The sequence below is a fragment of the Panulirus ornatus genome, chromosome 20 (genome assembly GCF_036320965.1).
Source record: "Panulirus ornatus isolate Po-2019 chromosome 20, ASM3632096v1, whole genome shotgun sequence".
Classification (NCBI taxonomy): Eukaryota; Metazoa; Arthropoda; class Malacostraca; order Decapoda; family Palinuridae; genus Panulirus; species Panulirus ornatus.
In genome coordinates, this window is record NC_092243.1 from 38,535,846 (window position 1) to 38,558,660 (window position 22,815).

The window sequence follows — 22,815 nt, forward strand, 5'->3', positions numbered from 1 at the left end:
CTTGTGGAGGCTAAGGTGAAGATTTGTATGGGTTTTCAGAAAAGAAGAGTGAATGTTGGGGTGAAGAGGGTGGTGAGAGTAAGTGAGCTTGAGAAGGAGACCTGTGTGAGGAAGTACCAGGAGAGACTGAGTACAGAATGGAAAAAGGTGAGAACAATGGAAGTAAGGTGAATATATATATAAATGTGAATAAGAGCAAGGTTATTAGGTACAGTAGGGTTGAGGGTCAAGCCGATTGGGAGGTGGGTTTGAATGGAGAAAAACTGGAGGAAGTGAAGTGTTTTAGATATCTGGGAGTGGATCTGACAGCGGATGGAACCATGGTAGCGGAAGTGGATCATAGGGTGGGGGAGGGGGCGAAAATTCTGGGGGCCTTGAAGAATGTGTGGAAGTCGAGAACATTATCTCGGAAAGCAAAAATGGGTATGTTTGAAGGAATAGTGGTTCCAACAATGTTGTATGGTTGCGAGGCGTGGGCTATGGATAGAGTTGTGCACAGGAGGATGGATGTGCTGGAAATGAGATGTTTGAGGACAGTGTGTGGTGTGAGGTGGTTTGATCGAGTGAGTAACGTAAGGGTAAGAGAGATGTGTGGAAGTAAAAAGAGCGTGGTTGAGAGAGCAGAAGAGGGTGTTTTGAAGTGGTTTGGGCACATGGAGAGAATGAGTGAGGAAAGATTGACCAAGAGGATATATGTGTCGGAGGTGGAGGGAACAAGGAGAAGAGGGAGACCAAATTGGAGGTGGAAAGATGGAGTGAAAAAGATTTTGTGTGATCGGGGCCTGAACATGCAGGAGGGTGAAAGGAGGGCAAGGAATAGAGTGAATTGGAGCGATGTGGTATACCGGGGTTGACATGCTGTCAGTGGATTGAATCAAGGCATGTGAAGCGTCTGGGGTAAACCATGGAAAGCTGTGTAGGTATGTATATTTGTGTGTGTGGACGTATGTATATACATGTGTATGGGGGGGGTTGGGCCATTTCTTTCATCTGTTTCCTTGCGCTACCCCTGCAAACGCGGGAGACAGCGACAAAGTATGATAAAAGATAAAAAAAAAAAAATAATATATATATATATATATATATATATATATATATATATATATATATATATATATATATATATGAATTATGTACATACGTATATATGTATATGTCTACAAGTGTATATATATGTGTGTGTGGACGTGTATGTATATACATGTGTATGTGGGTGGGCTGGGCCATTTCTTTCATTTGTTTCCTGGCACTACCTCGCTAACGCAGGAGACAGCGAGAAAGCAGAATAAATATATATATATATATATATATATATATATATATATATATATATATATATATATATATATATATATACACAGGGATAGGGGAGAAAGAATACTTCCCACGCATTCCTAACGTGTCATAGATGGCGACTAAAGGGGACGCGAGCGGGGGGCTGGAAACCCCCCCCTCCTTGTATTTTAACTTTCTAAAAGGGGAAACAGAAGAAGAAGTCACGCGGGGAGTGCTCATCCTCCTTGAAGGCTCAGATTGGGGTATCTAAATGTGTGTGGATGTAACCGATATGAGAAAAAAGGAGAGATAGGTAGTATGTTTGAGGAAAGGAACCTGGATGTTTTGACTCTGGGTGAAACGAAGCTCAAAGGTAAATGGGAAGAGTGGTTTGGAATTGTCTTGGGAGTAAAGTCAGGGGTTAGTGAGAGGATAGAGAGGATACGAGCAAGGGAAGGAGTAGCACTATTCCTGATACAGGAGTGGTGGAAGTGTGTGATAGAATGTAAGAAAGTAAACTCTTAGAGTGATATGGGTAAAACTGAAAGTGGATAGATTGATATGGGTAAAACTGAAAGTGGATAGAGAGAGATGGGTGATTATTGGTGCATATGCACCTGGGAATGAGAAGAAAGATCATGAAAGGCAAGTTTGTTGGGAGCAGCTGAGTGAGTGTGTTAATAATTTTGATGCACGAGACTGGCTTATAGTTATAGTGATGGGTGATTTCAGTGCAAAGGTGAGCAATGTGGCAGTTGAGGGAATAATTGGTGTACATGGGGTGTTCAGTGTTGTAAATGGAAATGGTGAAGAGCTTGTAGATTTATATGCTGAAAAAGGACTGGTGACTGGGAATACTTGTTTTAAAAAGAGAGATATACAGAAGTATACGTATGTAAGTAGGAGAGATGGCCAGAGAGCGTTATTGGATTACGTGTTAATTGATAGGTGCACGAAAGAGAGACTTGTGGATGTAAATGTGGCTGAGAGGTGCAACTGGAGGGATGTCTGATCATTATTTTGTGGAGGCAAAGGTGAAGATTTGTAGAGATTTTCAGATAAGAAGAGAGAATGTTTGGGTGAAGAGAGTGGTCAGAATAAGTGAGCTTGGGAAGGAGACTTGTGTGAGGAAGTACCAGGAGAGATTGAGTACAGAATGGAAAAAGGTGAGAACAAAGGATGTAAGGGAAGTGGGGGAGGAATGGGATGTATTTAGGGGAGCAGTGATGGCCTGCACAAAAGATGCTTGTGGCATGAGAAGCGTGGGAGGTGGGCAGATTAGAAAGGGTAGTGAGTGGTGGGATGAAGAAGTAAGATTATTAGTGAAAGAGAAGAGAGAGGCATTTGGATAAGTTTTGAAGGGAAATAATGCAAATGAGTGGGAGATGTATAAAAGAAGAGGTAGGAGGTCAATAGAAAGTTGCAAGAGTTGAAAAAGAGGGGAAATGAGAGTTGGGGTGAGAGAGTATCATTAAATTTTAGGGAGAATATAAAAATGTTTTGGAAGGAGGTGAATAAAGTGCGTAAGACAAGGAAACAAATGGGAACTTCAGTGAATGAGGCTAATGGGAGGTGATAACAAGTAGTGGTGATGTGAGAAGATGGAGAGAGTATTTTGAAGGTTTATTGAATGTGTTTGATGATAGAGTGGCAGATATAGGGTGTTTTGGTCGAGGTGGTGTGCAGAGTGAGAGGGTTAAGGATAATGATTAGGTAAACAGAGAAGAGGTAGTAAAAGCTTCGCGGAAGATGAAAGCCAGCCAGGGAATGGATTTCGATGGTATTGCAGTGGAATTTATTACATGAAAGGGGGTGATTGTATTGTTGACTGGTTGGAAAGGTTATTTAATGTATGTATGACTCATGGTGAGGTGCCTGAGGATTGACAGAATGCTTGCATAGTGCCATTATACAAAAGCAAAGGGGATAAAAGTGAGTGCTCAAATTAGAGAGGTATAAGTTTGTTGAGTATTCCAGGGAAATTATATGGGAGGGTATTGATTGAGAGGGTGAAGGCCTGTACAGAGCATCAGATTGGGAAAGAGCAGTGTGGTTTCAGAAGTGGTAGAGGATGTGTGGATCAGGTGTTTGCTTTGAAGAATGTATGTTAGAAATACTTAGAAGAGGAATGGATTTGTATGTAGCATTTATGGATCTGGAGAAGGCATATGACAGAGTTGATAGAGATGCTCTGTGGAAGCTATTAAGAATATATGATGTGGGGGGAAGTTGTTAGAAGCAGTGAAAACTTTTTATTGAGGATGTAAGGCATGTGTACGTGTAGGAAGAGAGGAAAGTGATTGGTTCTCAGTAAATATTGGTTTGCGACAGGGTTGTGTGATGTCTCCATGGTTGTTTAATTTGTTTATGGATGGGATTGTTAGGGAGGTGAATGCAATAGTTTTGGAAAGAGGGGCAAGTATGCAGTCTGTTGTGGATGAGAGAGCTTGGGAAGTGAGTCAGTTGTTGTTTGCTGATGATACAGCGCTGGTGGCTGATTCGTGTGAGAAGCTGCAGAATCTGGTGACTCAGTTTGGTAAAGTGTGTGAAAGAAGAAAGTTAAGAGTAAATGTGAATAAGAGCAAGGTTATTAGGTATAGTAGGGTCGAGGGTCAAGTCAATTGGGATAAGTTTGAATGGAGAAAAACTGGAGGAAGTAAAGTGTTTTAGATATCTGGGAGTGGATTTGGCAGCGGATGGAACCATGGAAGCGGAAGTGAATGGTAGGGTGGAGGAGGTGGCGAAAGTTCTGGGAGCGTTGAAGAATGTCGAAGTCGAGAACATCATCTCGGAAAGCAAAAATGGGTATGTTTGAAGGAATTGTGGTTTCAGCAATGTTATATGGTTGCGAGGTGTGGGTTATAGATAGAGTTGTTCAGAGGAGGGTGGATGTGCTGGAAATGAGATGTTTGAGGACAATATGTGGTGTGAGGTGGTTTGATCAAGTAAGTAATAATAGGGTAAGAGAGATGTGTGTTAAGGAAAAGAGTATGGTTGAGAGAGCAGAAGAGGGGGTTTTGAAATAGTTTGGTCACATGGAGAGAATGAGTGAGGAAAGATTGACCGAGAGGATATATGTGTCAGAGGTGGAGGGAACGAGAAGTGGGAGACCAAATTGGAGGTGGAAAAATGGAGTAAAAAAGATTTTGAGTGATCAGGGCCTGAACACGCAGGAAGGTGAAAGGCGTGCAAGGAATAAAGTGAATTGGAACGATGTGATATACCGAGGTCGACGTGCTGTCAGTGGTTTGAATGAGGGTATTTGAAGCATCTTGGTTAAACCATGGAAAGTTGTGTGGGGCCTGGATGTGGAAAGGGAGCTGTTGTTTCGGTGCATTACTAAATGACAGGTAGAGACTGAGTGTGAACGGATGTGGCATTTGTTGTCTTTTCCTATCGTTACCCTGTGCTCATGCGGGGGGAGGGGGTTGTTATTTTCATGTGTGGCGGGGTGGCGAAGGGAATGAATAAAGGCAGACAGTATGAATTATTAGGTACAGTAGGGTTGAGGGTCAAGTCAATTGGGAGGTGAGTTTGAACGGAGAAAAACTGGAGGAAGTGAAGTGTTTTAGATATCTGGGAGTGGATCTGGCAGCGGATGGAACCATGGAAGCGGAAGTGGATCATAGGGTGGGGGAGGGGGCGAAAATTCTGGGGGCCTTGAAGAATGTGTGGAAGTCGAGAACATTATCTCGGAAAGCAAAAATGGGTATGTTTGAAGGAATAGTGGTTCCAACAATGTTGTATGGTTGCGAGGCGTGGGCTATGGATAGAGTTGTGCGCAGGAGGATGGAGGTGCTGGAAATGAGATGTTTGAGGACAATGTGTGGTGTGAGGTGGTTTGATCGAGTGAGTAACGTAAGGGTAAGAGAGATGTGTGGAAATAAAAAGAGCATGGTTGAGAGAGCAGAAGAGGGTGTTTTGAAGTGGTTTGGGCACATGGAGAGGATGAGTGAGGAAAGATTGACCAAGAGGATATATGTGTCGGAGGTGGAGGGAGCAAGGAGAAGAGGGAGACCAAATTGGAGGTGGAAAGATGGAGTGAAAAAGATTTTGTGTGATCGGGGCCTGAACACGCAGGAGGGTGAAAGGAGGGCAAGGAATAGAGTGAATTGGAGCGATGTGGTATACCGGGGTTGACGTGCTGTCAGTGGATTGAATCAAGGCATGTGAAGCATCTGGGGTAAACCATGGAAAGCTGTGTAGGTATGTATATTTGCGTGTGTGGACGTATGTATATACATGTGTATGGGGGGGGTTGGGCCATTTCTTTCGTCTGTTTCCTTGCGCTACCTCGCAAACGCGGGAGACAGCGACAAAGTATAAAAAAAAAAAAAGTATGAATTATGTACATGTGTATATATGTATATGTCTGTGTGTATATATATGTATACATTGAGATGTATAGGTATGTATATTTGCATGTGTGGACGTACATGTATATACATGTGTATGTGGGTGGGTTGGGCCATTCGTTCGTCTGTTTCCTTGCTAACACAAGAGACAGTGGCAAAGTAAAATGAATAAATAAATAAAAATATATATATATATATATATATATATATATATATATATATATATATATATATATATATATATATATATATATATATGTATATATATATATATATATATATATATATATATATATATATATATATATATATATATATATATATAGGCATGTACAGAGCATCAGATTGGGGAAGAGCAGTGTGGTTTCAGAAGTGGTAGAGGATGTGTGGATCAGGTGTTTGCTTTGAAGAATGTATGTGAGAAATACTTAGAAAAGCAAATGGATTTGTATGTAGCATTTATGGATCTGGAGAAGGCATATGATAGAGTTGATAGAGATGCTCTGTGGAAGGTATTAAGAATATATGGTGTGGGAGGAAAGTTGTTAGAAGCAGTGAAAAGTTTTTATCGAGGATGTAAGGCATGTGTACGTGTAGGAAGAGAGGAAAGTGATTGGTTCTCAGTGAATGTAGGTTTGCGGCAGGGATGTGTGATGTCTCCATGGTTGTTTAATTTGTTTATGGATGGGGTTGTTAGGGAGGTGAATGCAAGAGTTTTGGAAAGAGGGGCAAGTATGAAGTCTGTTGGGGATGAGAGAGCTTGGGAAGTGAGTCAGTTGTTGTTCGCTGATGATACAGCGCTGGTGGCTGATTCATGTGAGAAACTGCAGAAGCTGGTGACTGAGTTTGGTAAAGTGTGTGGAAGAAGAAAGCTAAGAGTAAATGTGAATAAGAGCAAGGTTATTAGGTACAGTAGGGTTGAGGGTCAAGTCGGTTGGGAGGTGAGTTTGAATGGAGAAAAACTGGAGGAAGTGAGGTGTTTTAGATATCTGGGAGTGGATCTGGCAGCAGATGGAACCATGGAAGCGGAAGTGGATCATAGGGTGGGGGAGGGGGCGAAAATTCTGGGGGCCTTGAAGAATGTGTGGAAGTCGAGAACATTATCTCGGAAAGCAAAAATGGGTATGTTTGAAGGAATAGTGGTTCCAACAATGTTGTATGGTTGCGAGGCGTGGGCTATGGATAGAGTTGTGCGCAGGAGGATGGAGGTGCTGGAAATGAGATGTTTGAGGACAATGTGTGGTGTGAGGTGGTTTGATCGAGTGAGTAATGTAAGGGTAAGAGAGATGTGTGGAAATAAAAAGAGCGTGGTTGAGAGAGCAGAAGAGGGTGTTTTGAAGTGGTTTGGACACATGGAGAGAATGAGTGAGGAAAGATTGACCAAGAGGATATATGTGTCGGAGGTGGAGGGAACGAGGAGAAGAGGGAGACCAAATTGGAGGTGGAAAGATGGAGTGAAAAAGATTTTGTGTGATCGGGGCCTGAACATGCAGGAGGATGAAAGGAGGGCAAGGAATAGAGTGAATTGGAGCGATGTGGTATACCGGGGTTGACATGCTGTCAGTGGATTGAATCAAGGCATGTGAAGCGTCTGGGGTAAACCATGGAAAGCTGTGTAGGTATGTATATTTGCGTGTGTGGACGTATGTATATACATGTGTATGGGGCGGTTGGGCCATTTCTTTCGTCTGTTTCCTTGCGCTACCTCGTAAACGCGGGAGACAGCGACAAAGTATAATAAAATAAAATATATATATATCTATATATAAATATATATATATATATATATATATATATATATATATATATATATATATATATATATATATATATATATCATCATCATCATCATCATACATAATTGCCGTTTTCCCGCATTAACGAGGTAGTGCCAGGAAACAGAGGAAGAATATCCCATCCAGTCACATACACATATATATACATAAATGCCCACATACGCACATATACCTACATATACTTACACATACACAGATACTACATACTTATATTCATATTTGCTTATATTCATCCATTCCTATTGCTACCCTGTCCCACAGGAAAACAACATCGCTATCCCCTGCTTCAGCTAGGTAGCACCAGGAATACAGACAAAAAAGACACTCGTTCATATTAAGTCTCTAGCTGTCATGTGTAATGCACTGAAACCACAGATCCCTACCCACATCCAGGCCCCACATACCTTTCCATGGTTTATCCCAGATGTTTCATGTGCCTTGGTTCAGTCCATTGACAGTGAATTGGAGTAATGTGGTATACCGGGGTTGGTATATCACATCGTTCCAGTTCACTTTTTTCCTTGTACGCCTCTCACCCTCCTGTGTGTTCAGGCTCTGATCGCTCAAAATCTTTTTCATTCCATCCTTCCACCTCCTGTGTCTCCTTGTTCCCTCCACCTCTGACTTATATATCCTCTTTGTCAACTTTGCTCTCTAATTTTCTCCATATGTCCAAACCATTTCAACACACCCTCTTCTACTTTCTTAACCACACTCTTTTTACTTCACCACATCAGTCTTACCCTTTCATTACTTACTCAATCAAACCCTCTCACACCACATATTGTCCCCAAACATTTCATTTCCCACACATCCACCCTCCTCTGTACAGTCTTACCTATAGCCCATGCATTGCAACCATATGATATTGTTGGAACTACTGTTCTTTCATACATACCCATTTTTGCTCTCCACGATAATGTTCTCTTCTTCCACACATTCTTCATCGCTCCCAGAACCTTCGCCCCCTCCCCCCCCAGTGAGTCACTTCCTCTTCCATAGTTCCATTCACTGCCAAGTCCACTCCAAGATATCTAAAGCACTTCACTTCCTTCAATTTTTCTTCATTCAAACTTACAGCCCAACTAACGTATCCCTCAACCTTGCTGAACCCAGTAACCTTGCTTTTTTTCTCATTTATTCTCAACTTTCTCCTCTCAAATGCTTTTCCAAACTCAGTCACTAACTTCTGCGGTTTCTCACTCGAATCAGCCACCAGTACTGTATCATCGACAGACAGCAACTGACTCACTTCCCAGCCCCTCAAACACACACACACACACACACACACACACACACACACATGTGCTCGCAAGGTAGTGCTAGGAAAAGACAACAAAGGCCACGTTTGTTTACATTCAGTCTCATGCTGTCATGTGTAATGCACCAAAACCACAGCTCCCTTTCCACATCCATGCCCCACAAAACTTTCCATGGTTTACCCCAGACGCTTCACATGCCCTAGTTCACTCAATTGACAGCGCATTGACCCTGGTATACGACATCGTTCCAATTCACTCTATTCCTTGCACGCCTTTCACCCTCCTGTATGTTCAGGCCCCAATCTCTTGAAATCCTTTTCACTCCATCCTTCCAGCTCCTATTTGGTCTCCCACTTCTCCTTGTTCCTTCTACCTCTGACACATATATCCTCTTGGTCAATCTTTCCTCACTCATTCTCTCCATATGACCAAACCATTTTAGTACACCCTCTTCTGCTCTCTCAACCACACTCTTTTTATGACCACACATCTCTCTTACCCTTTCATACTTACTCGATCAAACCACCTCACATCACATATTATCCTCAAACATTGCATTTCCAACACATTCACCCTCTTCCACACAACCCTATATATAGCCCATGCCTCACAACCATATAACATTGTTGGAACCACTATTCCTTCAAACATACCCATTTTTGCTCTCCAATATAAAGTTCTCGCCTTCCACACATTCTTCAACATTTCAAGAACCTTCTCCCCCTCCCCCTCCCCCTCCCCCACCTTGTGACTCATTTCTGCTTCAATGGTTCCATCCTCAGCTGAATCCAATCCCAAATATCTAAAACACTTCACTTCCTCCAGTTTTTCTCCATTCAAACTTACCTCCCAGTTAACTTGTCTCTCAACCTTACTGAACCTAATAACCTTTCTCTTATACACATGTACTCTCAGCTTTCTTCTTTCACACACTTTACCAAACTCAGTCACCAACTTCTGCAGTTTCTCACCCCAATCAGCCACCAGTGCTGTATCATCAGCAAACAACAACTGCCTCACTTCCCAAGCCCTCTCGTCCACAACAGACTGCATGCTTGCTCCTCTCTCCAAAACTATTTTTGTATGCATTGGCTTATTCCTTGATACTTTATGATTCCTGAAATATGTTGTCTTATGCGGATGTATAAAAAAAAATTTTGCCCAGCTTTATTAGATTAGTATCAGCTGTTCGTTCACCTCTCTCATAACACTTGAGCACATCCATCTTAACCTCCTATGTTTCTTAGCACCACTGGTACAAAGAGAACTTAATAGATGCTTCAGAGGCATGATGCGAGGGGCAAAATGTGTGCAATATATAGTATACTGCAGATTAGAATACTGTAATAGCACTCCTTGACTTTAGACTATATCCATGTGTTGAGGACTTCAAGGTGGAAGGCTGCATGCATACTCATGCCACATGTATGTGCATTTCTTGCTCAGTGCCACATTATTGCACTGCTAGCCTAATGATGATCACATTATTCCACTCATAAGCCCATGTAGATTAAAACAAGGTGTAGATGGACTGTGTGCATTATTCCAAAAATGGAGTAAATGGAACATGCATGAATCAAGAAGTTCCTGTATTCCATGCACACCTTTCACCCACCTACATGTTCAGGCCCTGAGCTCCCATAATCTTATTCATTCCATCCCTCCATCTCCAATTCTGTCACCTTTTTCTCCTTATTCCCTCAACTTCTGACACATATATCCTGTCTGTCAATCTTTCATTACTCCTTTTCATACATCCACATCATTTTATCATATCCACTTCAGTTTTCTTGACAAAGCTTCTTATTACCACACATCTGTCTTACTCGATCAACCTTCCTCATATCAAATATGGTCCCAAAGTTTCCATTTCCAGTTTATTCACCATCTTCCATATATTCTCATCTAAAGTCCATGCCTTACATCCATACATTACCATTGGGACTTCTCTAATTTCAAACATTGCCATCTTCACCCTCCCAATCAATGACATCTCTTTCCACACATTCTTCTCCCAGGAAATATAGATATGATGAAATATGATATATTTTGACTAGTGTTCGTGAGTTGGCAACACGGTACTTCTTAGTGTCCCTACCCAGGATTTAGTTTTTTCAAGCCCATTATAATTTGCTCATCATTGTAAGTGTTAGGAGCAAGAAGTCTATTACACTTGAAGTGTATTTTACCCTGCAGGCATCACCCCTAGATACTTTATTTTAATTTTTTTTCCACTCCATCCCCTCAGGTATCAGATGTTATTTTAAGAAATCTTAACGACATATGGAAACTTAATTTTTTCCATGTAAGAATAGTAGTTAAAAAAGACTAATTCCCATTGCATACTTTCTGGGAAGCAGCTGGAAATTCATTATGAGGATTAACAGCAGGCCTTGATTGTGACTAATTAATGTAAATACTGGTACTCACAGTGTGTGTTGCCCCATCTGCCATCTTAGTCAAGTTTTGAGTAATGGAGTATCCTCACTGATAAGAAACTTTTTTTTTGTTTAATTAATTCATTTGATGTTAATTTGAAGTGCATCGTATTCTTTGTGGTTGGCTAAAGGGAACTATGACACAATTGTGGCCTAGCAGTTTATAGCCTTTCTGTGTATCATTTAGTATCTCGTTTGAGAGAACAGTATATTAGCATTTGTTCTTAGTCATAAATTGATTCTTTGCTGACATGATATTAATAGACAGATCATCTTAAATGCAGTGGTGGTGAAAGTGTTGGCATTAGAATGAATAGTGAAGTAATAGAATAGGTTTTATGATAATAAATTATAGCAGAGGAGCTAAATAGTGCAGTAGAATATTATTTCCCTTATCTGTGAGTAATAAGAAAGTGAATGCCCCACCTGCTACTTAATTAAGGTTAGCATCCCCTACAGGTGGGATCGGACAGGAGAGATGCCATGGGAGTTGAAGCCTTCACCACCACTAGGAGGACTCATCGGTGTCCCTACTGTCTTTACGTCACTTATTATACCACCAGCCTCAAGAAGCATATTCGTACACATACCAAAGAGAAGCCATTTGTTTGCTCACAGTGTCCTTTTCGTACTACCCAACCAGAAAATCTAAGGAGGCATTTTTATACTCACAGTGGGGAGAGGCCTTATGCATGTGAACTCTGTCCCTTTCGTGCTGCTCAGAAATTTAGTTTGCAGAGACATATGTGGACCCAGCATAGATAGCAATCTTGAATGTAATTATGATAGAAATGTAGTGAATGACTTGTTTGTGAAAATGTTTATGTGTAAGGAAACAACGTTAATGATACGGAACATTATATTACATTATCTTCAGCAGTTTTTATCATTGATTGATGTGTGTGAGGAATGGAGAAAGTCTTTTTAAGCTTTAATGGGTATAATGATTTTTTACTGTGCATAAATTTTCACATGTAGTTTAATCCTTGATTCCTTCTTGTCATACCTTTTTCCTATTTTTTCTTTTTCTTTTTTTATCTTCTTTCCATACTTTCACCCCTACATTTGTTATCTTTATTCTTAAACTTTCCCTCTTCAGTCACCTAGTGAATGTATACACACTATCACACATTCTGACTTAAATGGCAAATTCAAAGAGATAACATGAGTAACAAAGATAGACCAGTTAATGATGGAAAAGAATACTGCATTGCCACCAATATATGTCAGGTAAGTACCATTATTACACAATAAGCAATGAATAAATAAGAAAGAAATTAGTTAATGGGAAACACTGAAGAGCAGATACAAAGAGAAATATAGGAGATTGATTAGATATAGATAGCAAAAACATATCAGAAAATAAAGGAGACAAGCAGAGAAGTAAAGGATAGGATAAAAGAGTAAGATGACAGAATATCATGAAAATGGATATTTCTCAAACACAGCTTGAAATATAAAAGAAAATGAAAGGATAAAATTGTCAAAAGAACTCATGGAAACAGAACTAACAAACCCAGGAAGTAAAGTGATTAGCATTCCAGCTAAATTTGGTACAGATTTAAAAGTAGCTTACTAGCTTTTGTCAATATGGCAATGAATTGAATGGGGAACATTAAGAACAGTATGTGCCATCAGATCTTCAAAAGTGAATCTGATTACAAAATATAATAAGACATGTAGGTAAGAAGCAATGTATGTAACTTATTTGTTATCATTATAATTATTATAATTTTTTTTATGTTGGAAGCTCTGGTCACAAGTCCACATTTAGACTGGGCCTTAATTGAAATATAGAGAGGTTAATGAAAGGGAAAAAGAGGAGACAAGGGAAAGTAATTACAAATTATGGAGGAAGTGAAGAACCTGTCTTTTGAAATATGCCAGGTCATAGTTACTGTGAAACATGAGGGGGAAGAGAATTCCAAAGCTTTGAGGTGTATGAAAATGAAACAGTTATCAAAACATCCAGCCCTTGTATTGCCAGTGGTCACATAGTAATCATATGACACACCACCTTGCTAAGTATTGTGTGATCTAGCTAGTGGTTGGGGTGAACAAGCAGCCAGCTCTTAGAAACAAACACCAAAGTAACAGCTTTAGAAAAAAGTGAACCAACATTGCAGTGTAGGGCAAGCAGGTCAAGTTTTGAAGTTAGCCTGCAAGAGTTTATAAGTCGGACCACTTTTGACTCAATTCTGTCAAGTAAGGATGCAGAACTAGAACTACCCCAGTTGAGTTAGCAGTACTCCAAACAAGGATGGGTCAATCCTTTGTGTAAATGGAGCAGCTATTTGGAAAAAAGAAATTTTGACATTTAAATAGGGCTCCCAGTTTCTTGGAAGCAGACATATCTGTTTATGTAATGTGGGGGTTTCCAAGAAAGAGTGGATGTTACAGTATTAGCAAATATGTTCTTTGAGTCAAGAGGTGGAATTGCAGAATTGTCAAAGGAAAGAGGAAAGTTGTAAGGAAGTTTTGATAGATAGATGAGCCAAAACTGGGTCTTGGAGGCATTAAACTTAACCATATTTTGTCTACCTCACTGAGATATCTTGTCAAAGTTGAGTTTATTGAGAAAGTTATGTCGAAATGAGGTACAGGTTGAGTGAGAGAAGATGGATCAGAATTGAAGGATGGGGAGGAATGCAGTGTTGAGTTGTCAGTGTAAGGATGCATTTTTTTTAGAAGAAAAATCATAGATTAAAAGGCAAAAAAGTGTAGGAAACAGGCCTGAACCTTGAAGGACACCACTGTTGATGGAGAAAGGGGGAGAGGCTGATCCATCAACAGCCATGGAGATAGATTGGCTCAAGAGGAAGCTAAATATTAGGAAGCAAAGTAATGGAGGAAAGCCAAAAGAGGGGAGCTTAGAGATGAGACCCTGATGCCACACCTTGTCAAAAGCTTTGGATATATCAAGGGCAGCTACATAGGATTCTCCAAAATCTATTAGGGGTGATGACCTGACATTAGTAAGATTGGGTTGAATATCATCAGTGGATCTCACCTTATGGAAGCCATACTGTTGATCAGAAAGAAGACTGAAATTCAAGGTGTCTGAGGATATGGGAGTTGAAGAGGGATTCAAAGGGTTTGGAAATAGTAGATGTCAAAGCAATAAGATGATAGTTAGGGGGTTGAAAATGGCCACCCTTCTCAGGGATGGGATGTACCAATGTATGCTTCCAAGATGAAGGGAAAGTTCTGGTTTTTAAACAGAAATGGAGCAGACAAGCAAGCGCAGGTGCCAGAGGTACACTTTTCAATACATAGGGATGGATGCCATCAGGAACCATAAGCTCTGCTTGTGTCCAGAGAGAGAAGCACTTTTCAGACAGTTTGAAAGGAAATTATAGGAAGGGGCAGAATTAGTGAGATAAGCATCAGGAATATTCGAATCATCCAATGTAGAATTGGAGGAGAAATGGGAACCAAAGAGAGTTGCTTTGTCTCTGGGAGAGACAGCTGTAGTGCCATCAGAATGGAAAAGTGAAGGAAAGGTAGAGGGACAGAAGTTGTTAGCAATGCCCTTAGCTAAAGATGAGCAAGGCCTATCAATGAATGACGAAGAGAGGTTATTGCACTTCCTTTGAATAAAGGCTTGCTTTGCCTCATGGATAATGTACTTGCAGTGATTACGGGCAGCAGTGAATGCTGAATGGGAGTCGAAGGAAGGAGATTTTTCAAGCACTGTGTGCCAGATCCTTTGCCTTAATGGCCTCAGAATAGGATTGGTTGAAGCATGGACTGGAAGAAGAGGTCATCTTAGAGGAAGACGGGATAAATCCTTTCATCCCTGCAACAATAACCTCTGCTATGCATTTTGCAGAGACAGAGGCATTACCACATAAGAAACAACTTCTCCAAGGAAAGTCAGAAAAGAATTTTTGTATGTTATGTAGTCAGCTTTCTTGAGGTACATTGGATACCAGAGAATGCAATAATGAAAGAATGTTGATATGCTAACCCCAGATGATGTATAGGTATATGAATGTAGGTATGTGCATTCACTTATCTTTTCTAACGATCAAAAATCGCTATTTCTGTATGAAATCCATTTCAAACACCAAGGGAGACAAATCTTTATTCAACCATCCAGCAACAACAGAATATAGGAGATTTGTGGGATGAAAGCACAGCTATTAGATATGCTAGAATAAAAATGAACAAGAACCAAAGGATAAATGGTAACTTACAGGTAGAGAGAAACAAGGTTAGTAGAGACAAATCTTTATTCAAACATCCAACAACAACAGAGAATATAAGAGATTTGTGGGATGAAAGCACAACCATTAGATATCTTAGAATGAAAGTGAACAAGAATCAAAGGATAGAAGGTAACTTACACACAGGTAGAGAGGAACAAAGTTGGAGGACTTATGATGATAGACAAAGAAGGAAGTAGAAGAATGAGTATGCACATTTAAATGGATGTAGGAGAAAGTTAAAAGTAAAACAAAACTACATCATTGAATAACTTTTTATGACAAAGACATAAAAATAAACTCTGCCCACAAGTACCACAGTACATATAATGGGACCATGTGATATTCTGACAGGAACCTACATGATTAGGCAAGAATGGGAAAGATACATGAGAAGACAATACCTAGTGGAATCCAAAGTAGAATGATGTCTAGAATGAATACTAGCCAGAATATGCCACACATATATAGTAATCTATCAGGGGCCTAGAACTTTTTGTAGCGGTAAATCTACTTAAGAAGAGCACAACAAAATTGATGATGGATCTCATGAGAGAGAAACCAATTAGGACCCCATTGGAAACAGGAAATGAAACATGCAGTTGGAGAACCAAACATATAGCTGAAATAAAACATAAGGAACAAAAGAGCAAAAATTAATGAAATTTTGAAGAAACACCAATAAATTCATAGAAAGTAGTATACATGGCCAAACAAAGTCTAATTATGGAAAATTCAAGACTGAAGGTAAAGAACTTTAGTGAAGTAGTCAGAAATAATAACATAATCCTCATGGCTTCATAAGCAAGCTGGAAAAGGAGAAAACTAGAACAACATAAAACACTCAGAGCTGATAGAACTAAATTCATTGTTGCCCTCTGCCAGTGCCCCAGTAAGGGTGAGGCACTAAAGGTTAACAAGTGGCACTAGAGTTCTTTAGTCATGGAAACTATTGTTGTGGCCATCCTCTTGAGGGAGTTCCAGGTAGGAACAGGCATCAGAGATATAGATAAATAGAGGTAGCCATATGTGTCCACAGTACAGAAGGAAAATAGATGATGCTAAGTGATCATATATGTGTTATGATTGCAGTAAGTATCTCTGTCATAAACATGTAAGTTTTGTTTAGACCCCTAGAAATCAAGCTAACTGAATTCAATGAGTAGTAAGAGACAATGAAAGGGTTAGATAAACCTAAGTTATTTGTTATGTGGTAAGATGAATGAAATGTCCAGATTATTGACTGGGAGGTAAGAGGAATAGAATATGGTTAAAGATAGAATACAAAAATCAAATAACATTGAATAAGACTAAAATACTATGATATTGCTTTGTGACAACCACCCATCAGGCCAAATGAAATTATGGTCTGCGTGCAGAGATGTTTCATAGCTTACACTGACATCATTATAAACCTTGACAGCTTACACTGAAATCATTGTAAACCTTGACTACTTAAAATGACTGAGAGCACTGAGACTGTACTCGCCAAAGCTCAAACAGGAAAGATATACTAGGGGGTTTACACTGAAAAACAGGAATGGAAGACTGTAGATTAATAAGAAAAACTCAAGAAATGTAAATGGAACAATAGAACAAAACATAACAAACTTACAGGGTTTAAAGTGGTTTACTTTTTTGTCTGTAGTCTTTAAAAAAGTACAGTCTGTTTTATAGTGAAATTGGAAAAGAGTTAAGATGAATATCTCCAAAGTATACCAAATCAGTTAGGGTGTGAAGGTCTGACTGAGCCAAGGTACATGACAGTTTCACCCTAGACCAAACTGTTAGAGTGTAAGTATCTCCAAAACCATTGTGGAGGATATTTATGATATTCTTTTATGAGTAGACTCATGCGTAGAGAAAAATAAGATATGCTGTAAAAGCTTGGTGAATGCAAAGATCTTATGTATAGAATATGCAAGAGGCTTGGATGATAAAGATTTGTCCTTGCTTTATCAATATGTGCTACAGGTATTAGCAAATCAAAAAAACAAAAAAATTAGAGATGGAAAACCATTTTTATATGTAGAACTGAGAGAACATATAGAGCAAGGAAAAATGTGAAGAATATGTAATATTAAAGAGAATCATCAGAAAGACATGTGGATGAAAGTTTTTTCTAAAATGGTATATGAGATCATGAAAAATATGTTGTTGGAGATAAGTCAGTCAAGAAAGTATGCAGTTGAATAGCTGGAAATATAATGAGAAAAGTTAGACTGCAGTAAGATCATTGATTTGTGGAGTGATTTTTCGGATAAAGAGACCAGATGAGTGAATCATGATTTGGTGTTTTGGAATGATTTTATTTTATGAAGTTGGAGATAATTGGAGACTTCAGCTTTATATAAAGAATTTAGTGAAAAAGTGAGTTGCACCTGTATTATTAGCATGGAAGTCCATAATTCCTACATCAGCGAGATAGCACAAGGAAACAGAATAAGAATGGCCCAGCCACTCATATACACATATACATAAATGCACATATACATACTTATTATTATTAGCATGGAAGTCCATATTTCACACATCCTCTACCACATCTGAAACCACACTGCTCTTCCCCAATCCGATGCTCTGTGCATGCCTTCACCCTCTCAATCAATACCCTCACATATAATTTCCCAGGAATGCTCAATAAACTTATGCGTTTGCATTTTGAACAGTCACCTCTATCCCCTTTGCCTTTGTACAATGGCACTATGCATGCATTCTGCCAATCCTCAGGCACCTCATCATGAACTAAACATATATTGAATATCCTTACCAACCAATCAACAACACAGTCACCCCCTTTTTTTAATAAATTCCACTGCAGTACCATCCAAATTCACCGCCATGCCGGCTTTCATCTTCCACAAAACTTTCTCTACCTCTTCTCTATTTACCAAACCATTCTCCCTGACCCTCTCACTTCGCACACCACCTCGACCAAAACACCCTATATCTGCCATTCTATCATCAGACATTCAACAAACGTTCTGAATACTCATTCTATCTTCTCACTTCATCACTACTTGTTATTACCTCCCCATTTGCCCCCTTCACCAATGTTCCCATTTGTTCTCTTGTTTTATGCACATTATTTACCTCCTTCCAGAACATCTTTTTATTCTCCCTAAAATTTAATGGTACTCTCTCACCCCAACTCTCATTTGCCCTCTTTTTCTCCTCTTGCACCTTTCTCTTGTGACCTCTTGCCACTTTCTTTAATATATCTCCCAGTCATTTGCACTACTTCCCTGCAAAAATTGTCCAAGTGCCTCTCTCTTCTCTTTCACTGACAACCTTACTTCTTCATCCCACTACTACCCTTTCTAATCTGCCTGCCTCCCACCTTTCTCATGCCACATGCATCTTTTGCGCAGGCCACAGTGCTTCCCTAAATACATCCCATTCCTCCCCCACTCCCCTCACATCATTTGCTCTCATCTTTTGCCATTCTATACTCAATCTCTCTTGGTACTTTCTCACACAAGTTTCCTTTCCAAGGTCACTACTCTCACCACTTCCTTCACCCCAACATTCTCTCTTTTCTGAAAACCTCTACAAATCTTCACCTTCGCCTCCACAAGATAATGATCAGACATCCCTCCAGCTGCCCCCCTCAGCACATTAACATCCAAAAGTTCTCTCTTTTACATGCCTATCGGTTAAAATGTAATCCAGTAACTCCCTTTGACCATTTCTCCTACTCACATATGTATACTTATGTATATTTCTTTTTTTAAACCAGGTATTCCCAATCACCAGTCCTTTTTCAGCACACTAATCCTCAAGCTTTTCACCTTTTCCTTTACAACACTGAACACCCCTATGTACACCACTTATACCTTCAACTACCACACTACTCACCTTCGCAGTCATATCACCCATCATTTAAACCTGGTCTCGTGTATCAAAGCTGCTAACAAACTCACTCAGCTGCTCCCAAAGCACCTGCTTCTCATGATCTTTCTTCTCATGACCAGGAGCATACTACCTGTCTCTCCTTTCTTCTCATGTTGCTTACATCCACACACATTCAGACACTGCAATCTGAATCTTCGAGGAGGATGAGCATTCCCTGCTTGACTCCTCCTTCTGTTTCCCCTTTTAGAAATTTTGATACATGGAGGGGGGGTTTCCAGCCCCCCCGCTCCCGCCCCCCTTTAGTCGCCTTCTACGACACACGGGGAATACATGGGAAGCATTCTTTTTCCCCTATCCCCTTATCGCTGATGATACAGCGCTGATGGCTGAATCGGGTGAGAAACCACAGGATTTGGTGACTGAGTTTAGTAAAGTATGTGAAAGAAGACAGCTGAGAGTAAATAAGAGTGAATGATAGCCACGTTAGTAGGTTCAGTAGAGTTAAGGGACAAGTTTGTTGGGAGGTAAGTTTGAATGGAAAAAAATGGGGGAAGTGAAGTGCTTTGGATATCTTGGAGTGGATTTAGTAGCAGATGGAATCATGGAAGTGGAAGTGAGTCACAGGGTGGGGGAGGAGGTGAAGGTTCTGGGAGCATTGAAGAATGTGTGGAAGGCGAGAATGTTATCTTGGAGAGCAAAAATGGGTATGTTTGAAGGAATAGTGGTTCCAACAACGTTATATGGTTGCGAGGCTTGGGCTATATATAGGTGTGTGCAGAGGAGGGTGGATGTGTTGGAAATGAAATGTTTAAGGACAATATGTGGTGTGAGGTGGTTTGATGGAGTAAGTAATTAAAGGGTAAGAGAGATGTGTGGCAATGAAAAGAGTGTGGTTGAGAGGGCAGAAGAGGGTGTATTGAGATGTTTGGTTATATGGAGAGAATGAGTGAGGTAAGATTGACAAAGAAGATGTATGTGTCAGACTTAGAGGGAACGAGAAGTGGGAGACCAAATTGGATGTGGAAGGATGGAGTGAAAAAGATTTTGAGCAATCGGGGCCTAAACATGCAGAAGGGTGAAAATTGTGCAAAGAATAGAGAGAATTGAAATGATGTGATACACCGGGGTCGACACGCTGTCAATGGATTGAGCCAGGACATGTAAAGCGTCTGGGTAAACCATGGAAAGTTTTTGTGGGGCCTGGATGTGGAAAGGGAGCTGTGGTTTCGGTGCATTACACATGACTGCTAGAGACCGAGTGTGAACGAGTGTGGCCTTTGTTGTCTTTTCCTAATGTTACCTCATGCGTGCAGCAGGAGGGGTTGCCATTTCCTATGTGGTGGGGTGGCGACAGGAATGTATGAAAGGCAGCAAGTATGAATATGTACATGTGTATATATGTATATGTACGTATATTTTGAAGTGTTATTATTATTATTATTCTACTTTGTCGCTGTCTCCCGCATCAGCGACATAGCGCAAGGAAACAGACGAAAGAATGGCCCAACCCACCCACATACACATGCATATACATACACGTCCACATACGCACATATACATAGCTATACATTTCAACATATATATACATACACAGACATATACATATATACACATGTACATAATTTATACTTGCTGCCTTTATTCATTCCCGTTGCCACCCTGCCACACATGAAATGACAACCTCTTCCCCCCGCATGTGCGCGAGGTAGCGCTCGGAAAAGACAACAAAGGCCACATTCGTTCACTTTCAGTCTCTGACTGTCATGTATAATGCACTGAAACCACAGGTCCCTTTCCACATCCAGGCCCCACAAAACTTTCCATGTTTTACCCCAGATGCTTCACATGCCCTGGTTCAGTCCATTGGCAGCATGTCAACCCCAGTATACCATCAGGCCCCAATCACTCAGAATATTTTTCACTCCATCTTTCCACCTCTAATTTGGTCTCCCACTTCTCCCTGTTCCCTCCACCTCTGACACATATATCCTCTTTTCAATCTTTCCTCACTCATTCTCTCCATGTAACCAAACCATTTCAAAACACCCTCTTCTGCTGTCTTAACCACACTCTTTTTATCACCACACATCTCTCTTACCATTTCATTACTTACTTGATCAAACCACATCACACCACATATTATCCTCAAACATCTCATTTACAAAACATCCACCATCCTCCGCACAACTCTATCTATAACCCTCGCCTCGCAACCATATAAGATTGTTGGAACCACTATTCCTTCAAGCATACCCATTTTGCTTTCCGAGATAATGTTTTTGCCATCCACACATTTTTTATCACTCCTAGAACTTTCACCCCCTCCCCCACCCTGTGACTCACTTCCACTTCCATGGTTCCTTCTCCTGCCAAATCTACTCCCAGATATCTAAAACACTTCACTTCCTCCAGTTTTTCTCCATTCAAACTTATCTCCCAGTTGATTTGTCCCTCATCCCTACTCTACCTAATAACCTTGCCCTTGTTCACATTTACTCTCAGCTTTATTATTTCACACACTTTCCCAAACTCAGTCACCAGCTTCTGCAGTTTCTCACCCGAATCAGCCACTAGCGCACAGATAGGTATGCATATATGCGTGTGTGGCCATTTAAGTATAAACATGTGTATGTGGGTAGGTTGGGCCAATCTTTCATCTGTTTCCTTGCTTTATCTTGCTAATGCAGGAGACAATAACTAAGTATGATATATATATATATATATATATATATATATATATATATATATATATATATATATATATATATATATATATATATATATATATATAAGCTTTTACTACCTCTTCTCTGTTTACCAAATCATTTTCCCTAACCCTCTCACTTTCCACACCACCTTGACCAAAATACCCTATATCTGCCACTCTATCATCAAACACATTCAACAAACCTTCAAAATACTCACTCCATCTCCTTCTCACATCACCACTACTTGTTATCACCTCACCATTAGCGCCCTTCACTGAAGTTCCCATTTGCTCCCTTCTCTTACGCACTTTATTTACCTCCTTCCAGAACATCTTTTTATTCTCCCTAAGATTTAATGATACTCTCTCACCCCAACTCTCATTTGCCCTCTTTTTCACCTCTTGCACCTTTCTCTTGACCTCCTGTCTCTTTCTTTTATACATCTCCCACTCACTTGCATTTTTTTCCTGCAAAAATCGTCCAAATGCCTCTCTCTTCTCTTTCACTAATAATCTTACTTCTTCATCCCACCACTCACTACCCTCTCTAATCAACCCACCTCCCACGCTTCTCATGCCACAAGCATCTTTTGCGCAACCCATCACTGATTCCCTAAATACATCCCATTCCTCCCCCACTCCCCTTACTTCCATTGTTCTCACCTTTTTCCATTCTGTACTCAGTCTATCCTGGTACTTCCTCACACAAGTCTCCTTCCCAAGCTCACTTACTCTCACCACCCTCTTCACCCCAACATTCACTCTACTTTTCTGAAAACACATACAAATCTTCACCTTAGCCTCCACAAGATAATGATCAGACATCCCTCCAGTTGCACCTCTCAGCACATTAACATCCAAAAGTCTCTCTTTTGCGCGCCTGTCAATTAACACATAATCCAATAATGCTCTCTGGCCA

At 40.3% G+C, this 22,815-nt stretch overlaps 1 protein-coding gene across 11 annotated transcripts in view; it reads left to right on the forward strand.

The window, feature by feature from the left end:
- The window catches only part of LOC139755950 (uncharacterized), a 1,365,710-nt gene that overhangs the window by 1,163,585 nt on the left and 179,310 nt on the right, over positions 1-22,815 (forward strand). Inside the window, exon 7 of one of the 11 annotated variants that reach the window (XM_071674754.1) lies at positions 11,586-11,902. The exons of the other annotated variants lie outside the window; for them this stretch is intronic. Coding sequence (XP_071530855.1) covers positions 11,586-11,891 — 306 coding nt within the window. The 3' untranslated portion in view covers positions 11,892-11,902. Of the gene's footprint in view, positions 1-11,585; positions 11,903-22,815 lie in introns of those variants that run through there. 11 annotated transcript variants of the gene reach the window in all.